The 5808-nt window shown below is 47.3% G+C and overlaps 1 protein-coding gene across 1 annotated transcript; it reads left to right on the top strand.

Annotated features, from left to right (window-relative positions):
- Positions 1–359: 359 nt before the first annotated feature.
- Positions 360–3203, top strand: flrt2 (fibronectin leucine rich transmembrane protein 2; the record flags this gene model as incomplete). The annotated part of the gene is made up of 1 exon (XM_084000604.1): positions 360–3203. One exon carries the CDS (start codon positions 360–362, stop codon positions 2340–2342), a length of 1983 nt encoding a protein of 660 aa, XP_083856730.1. The 3' UTR covers positions 2343–3203.
- Between the last annotated feature and the right edge of the window lie 2605 nt (positions 3204–5808).

Raw genomic sequence — 5808 nt, 5'->3', positions numbered from 1 at the left:
TACTGTGTGGCTTCAAATTGGCCCTGGCTGAGCGCTGCATGGAGCTACGAGTGAAGAGTCCTGCTATGGTCTGATGTCTCAGCATGGATGGAGTCAGTCAGAGGACTGGCCACCACTAATGAGACCATCGCTCTTCAGCTGAGGACTAGCATTTACAGGATTACTCCCACGGTTTCCTGCTCTTTTCCCAGCTAACTGCATCATTACTGAACTCTCCTAGGTGGACTTTTCGTGAGTCTAGTTTTCGGTGGATATATTACATCATTGCCTTTCAGATTTTTTTCGTATTTGTTTTTTCCTCCCCCCCACCAAGTTCTTTTTTATTGTTGGTTCCCATTTCCCCCTTTTGCTTTTCCACTATGGAGTTTCTGGCTGGACCTTGGAATAAGGATTGGGCTTCATTCTTGCAATTTTGGTTGACTGTCATCCTAAGCCTCCAAATGCAATTCAGCCCGGGTGGCGCTTGCCCGGAAGAGTGTCGTTGTGACAAATTGTTTGTGTACTGCAACGAACGCAGCCTGACATCAGTGCCTCTGGGGATAGAGGAGGGCCAGAAGGTCCTCTACCTACACAACAACCAGATCAACAGTGCTGGCTTTCCAATGGAACTTCACAACCTGGCCTCTGTGGAGACGGTCTTTCTCTACGGCAACCAGCTGGACGAGTTCCCCGTCAACCTGCCCAAAAACACCAAGGTCTTGCATCTACAGGAGAACAATATCCAAACAATCTCCAAGGCGGCCCTGGCCCAGCTGACTCAGTTAGAGGAGTTGCACCTTGATGATAACTCCATCTCCACAGTGGGGGTGGAGGAAGGGGCCTTTAGGGAGGCAGTGAGCCTCAAACTCCTCTTCCTCACCAAGAACCACTTAAGCAGTGTTCCCATTGGCCTCCCCGAGGACCTGAAGGAGCTGCGGTTGGACGAGAACCGCATCGCCGTCATTGCAGAGGAGGCCTTCCAGAATGTGACACGCCTGCAGCGCCTCCTGCTGGACGGGAACCTGCTGACGGATGAGGGCATCGCGCCGGGGACCTTCCAGGACCTGGTCAACCTCCGTGAGCTGGCCCTTGCCCGCAATTCGCTCACCTTCCCCCCTCCCCTCTTGCCCAGCCAGTCGCTGGCCAAACTCAGCCTGCAGGAGAACCAGATCGACCAGATCCCCGTGGCGGCCTTCGCTGAGCTAAACAGGCTAGAAAAACTGGATATCTCCACCAACCAGCTTCAGACTTTGACGCAGGGCGTGTTCGACGGCCTGTCGAGCCTGAGGCACCTCATGGTTCGCAATAACCCGTGGCGGTGTGACTGTGCGGTGAAATGGGTGGTGGTGTGGCTCAAGTCCTTGCCTTCCTCCATCAACGCGCGAGGGTTCGTGTGCCTGAGTCCGGACAAGGTGCGCGGCATGGCAATCAGAGAGCTGACGCTGGATATTATCGAATGCCCGGTCGACGAGGATCAGCCGCCCTGGCCCACCCTCCGCTCCACACCCCCTCCCCCTCCCACCACCACCCCCGTCACCACCATGATCTCCACCGTCATCACCACCTCCATCCCTTACTACTTCGACTCCCCCTCCCCTCCCTTACCCCCAGTCCCTAACAACCCCCCCGGGCCGCTGCCTCCGTACGAGGACCCCCTCCAGATCTCCTTCAACGTGGTCAACTCCACCAACATCGAGGTGAGCTGGGATTCCTATTTCACCGTCACAGCCTACAAGGTCACTTGGGTCAAAAGGAGCCAAACGCAGATAAACGAAGGAATGCGGGAACGGACGGTGAGCGGCGGCCGGCGGCACATCAGCCTCACCAACCTGGAGCCGCGCTCGGTGTATCGGATCTGCGTTCACGTTCTGGACACCCTTAACTCCTACAGGCCCGGAGAGGATACTATATGCTCCGAGGCCAGGACCAAGCCTGTCGCGTCTACTAAGCCTCCTGGCAGAGACCAATCTCCTCAGGAGAGCATCAACTCCACGCTGCTCATGGCTGGGATCATTGGCGGGGCGGTTCTTATCATCCTGGTGACGCTGCTCAGCCTGTTCTGCTGGCACATGCACAGGAAGAGCCGGTCGGCTTCGAACAAGTGGAAATACAACCGGGGCAGGAGAAAAGACGACTACTGCGAGGCTGGAACCAAGAAGGATAACTCCATTCTGGAGATGACTGAGACCAGTTTCCAGATAGTGGCGCTGAACAATGAGCAGCTGCTCAAGGGAGATTTCCGCATTCAGCCCATCTACACGCCCAACGGGGGCATTGGATTTAGAGACTGTCACCTCAGTAACAACAGTATAGCCTACTGCAAGAGCAGCAACGTGCCCAGTACAGAGTTCTGCCACACGTGATGCAGCAGCAAACAGTACAGCGGCATACACACACATACATACACACAATTTACACCACATGCATAAATACAAACACATACACTGTTTGTGTAGACAACAAAAAACATACAAAATTCTAGTGAAATATAACTGTACTATATATATTTCCAAGTTCTGTCTACAATGTAATTTATACTGTGGATAATAATGTGGGATTCTCTGCTATCTTTTTTATTCTTAGGAAAAAGAGATACAAGTGTTTCTTTTTTATATTCAGCAGGGTTTTGAAAGTTGTTTTAATGGTCAGTACTGTACATGAACATGGATTTGTACAATCACGGCACCCTGGGTGTAGCTACTGACGAACGCTGTCAGCCTTGGAAACGTTGGGGCGCTTAGAGGGCTGGGATCCTTTGCTAACCACAGAAGCAAAAATATGGCCTTTTTTTGCGCTTTGACACACTGCAAAACACTCCCCAGTACAACAGAACGGTGGTAAAGACAACACAGCACAGGGGAAATCCAAACACTGCTGATTAGAGCGCTGTGGAAATAAAGCACTGGTTCACTGGTGGCATGTTGTAAAAAAAAGAAAAAAAAAAAATTGAAGTGCACTTTCTTATTAATGGAAGCAAAGGCAGGAAATGAACAGAGGTGGTGATCACGTGCAAGGGATTGTGGCTGGTTGTGTAGGGAGAGTGTCGTGGTGCTGTTGGAAAAGCCTGCTCTTGAGATTTCCCAAAAGTGCCTTAACACTAAAAGCACCTTTTGTTCCGTTGTTTACAGTGGAACAAAGGTAGGCTTAGTCTAGAGACACTTTTGGAAAACTCTGGGAAAAAGGATATGTAATTTTCACCACACTTGTTTTTTGTAGTGATGAGGTGCAATTATTAACATTAGCCTAAAAAGCAACAAAGGATTATTGTCCTTAATGAGGCGCATGGATGTGCTGAGACTTGCAGATCCTTTTTGGAAAGAAACTCCTCAATTTTTTCTGTTTCTGTTTCTGCTTCTGCTTTTTTTTTTTTTTTTTTTTTCCCTGTTTTGGCAAGTGAGACCACAAGAGGGCAGTTTCCCTCAGCGTCATGTGTGGGACAGAGGAACAGAGGGCAAGACAGAGAGATCACTTTACCACCACCATTCCCCGTGGAGTCCATTACCCAGACAACATTACTCATGCCCAAACAGCATTGTTTTAGAGTATTATTGCTCATCGACCAAGCTAATGATGTGGAATCATTTAAAACTAACGGTGTTTTCTGTGTTTGGTGGCTAAATTATATGGATTTTTCACCACTGTGGTCTATCATGGGGGGAGGTCCCCTGCTCCTCGTGTGTTAGTGTGTGTGTGTGTGTGTGTGTGTGTGTGTGTGTGTGTGTGTCAGAGAGAGAGAGAGAGAGAGCGAGTGCATGATGAATTTTGAGAAGACACACACATTATGCTAATTATACACCCACTTATTTCAGCCTTGTCCCAGCGTTCATTAGGCTTTTTGATAAATTAGGAAATTGCAACAATAAGATCGTGCGCCGCCCATGATCCTCGCCGTGCACAGTTGTGACCGAGCAGCTCATCTCACATCCCATCATTTATCCCTTTGTCTGCGTTTATGAGGCCGTCTCCTTCATTTCTTGGTTTGCCCACCTGAACAATGCACCTGCTCACTCCGCAACATAAGTTTCTGCTGTGGCCATTCTCAACCCTCTCCGTCCCTCCTTCCTTTGCTTTCTGTGTCTTTTTCCGTCCGTCTCACTGTCTCCCTCTCTCCCTCTCTGTCTCCTTGCACCTCTTGATCCCTGCATGGGCTCAATTAAAACACTTTCCCTGCCCCTCAGCTCATGTGGCTGCGGTGGCAGCTCTTTGCATGTGAGGTGCCAGTGAGAGGTCTTCATTATGCACTTCTTAAGAAGACTTTATTTGATTTGACAAGATTTTATTTTGAGGGGCCAAGCTTAAAGAATTCCCACCGCCGACCCCTCTGCTCCCCCTTTTTTTCTCCCCCCCTCTCCTCATAATCCTCTACCAAAAAAGGGAGAAAAATATGTAGACCTTATTTTCACTTGGCTGCATGGAGCTCACGCTGGGAAAGAGTGTGTGTTAACTCTTTGTGAGGCATGCAGGTTTGAGCTTCTGGGACATACACACAGCAAAGGCCGAGCAGTTACAGTACAATGATTTGCAAGGGCTTGTGCTTGAGTTACAGCTTGAGTTGAGATTATCTCTGAGAGGACTTAGCTCTACTTTTGCGATACCTTGGAGTATCTGCACTTAATGTAATTACAACAGCTCAGCTTACGACCATATGGACTCAGACATCCTCAGCCCCTACGAGCAAATTCTGATTGAACGCAGTGAATTCCTGAAAACATCTTTCTCAACATTGTCATATTAAGTCTTAAAATCATGTTTGTATTAAGACAATTGAAATAGCTTTGCTGCATACAGACTGTAAATAGAATGAAACAGCTAGCCTAGCTCCTTCCAAAGGTGAGAAAACTTTCCATAAAACCACAAGTTAGTTTTAGTTTCAGGTTGTTTTGTGCGGATTAAACAAGACAAAGCTTATCATGTTAATTTGTCAGCTTTTGAAAATGCGTGTTGATTGATTTTGTTAGCTTTAATCCATTACCTAGACAACATAACGTAGTAAAGTGTCCCGGCTTAGAGCTTCTTATTCACCATTTAGACATGAAAGTGGTATCAATTTTCTCTGAACTCCTGGCAAAGAATGAATAAGCTTTTTTTTTTTTTTTTTTTTTTACTGCAAAATGTGGAACTGTTCCTGAAAGTGAAAAAAAAAGAAATAAATTAATTTACATTGGAACAAAATTAATGATCTCATTCCCCCTGGCAAATGACAAACACTTGTCTGGTGCAAAATAAGGTTTTAAGACTAAAGAATTTAATACATGACATGTTTAGATGGATTTTTTTCTCCATCTTGGATTCATTAGCACTGCGATCCTCTGTGGTTATCAAAGCATCTCCACTTTTTTTTTTATTCTACTAATATCCACATATCAGCACACCCACCGCACACAGATGCACCAGGCTGCCCTGACCCGCGCTTTGATCTGCCCCGCTTAACAATCATGAAGCCGACTGACTGACTGACTGAGCATCTGTAACCTACCGACAGTTCATCGTGTGTGTGTGGTTTGCTACATGCTGCACCAGCTGACCATGAACCCCTTCATGCCTAAACACTTGAACATTTACATCAGACATTGTTTAGATTATTTTGTTTTTTCTGTCATAGATTTAAAACAAAGCCCTATCTTTCAGTCACATGCTGACAAGTCAGGTCAAAACTAGTGCAACATATAGTATCTCGCCTGTCTGTGAATGTGTAACGGAGACAGATATTTGCCTTACCTTTTATGCTGGACTGAATGATTAGCTAGAGATAAGCAGCAGTAGCAGCAGGAGGAGGAGGAGGAGGAGGAGGAGGAGGAGTGGGTGAAGAGGAGACACAAGGACGCAGCA

This window comes from Trachurus trachurus, assembly GCF_905171665.1.
Source record: "Trachurus trachurus genome assembly, chromosome: 24".
Classification (NCBI taxonomy): Eukaryota; Metazoa; Chordata; class Actinopteri; order Carangiformes; family Carangidae; genus Trachurus; species Trachurus trachurus.
The sequence above is the reverse complement of the archived record's forward strand: the minus strand, read 5'-3'. Positions and strand labels throughout refer to the sequence as shown.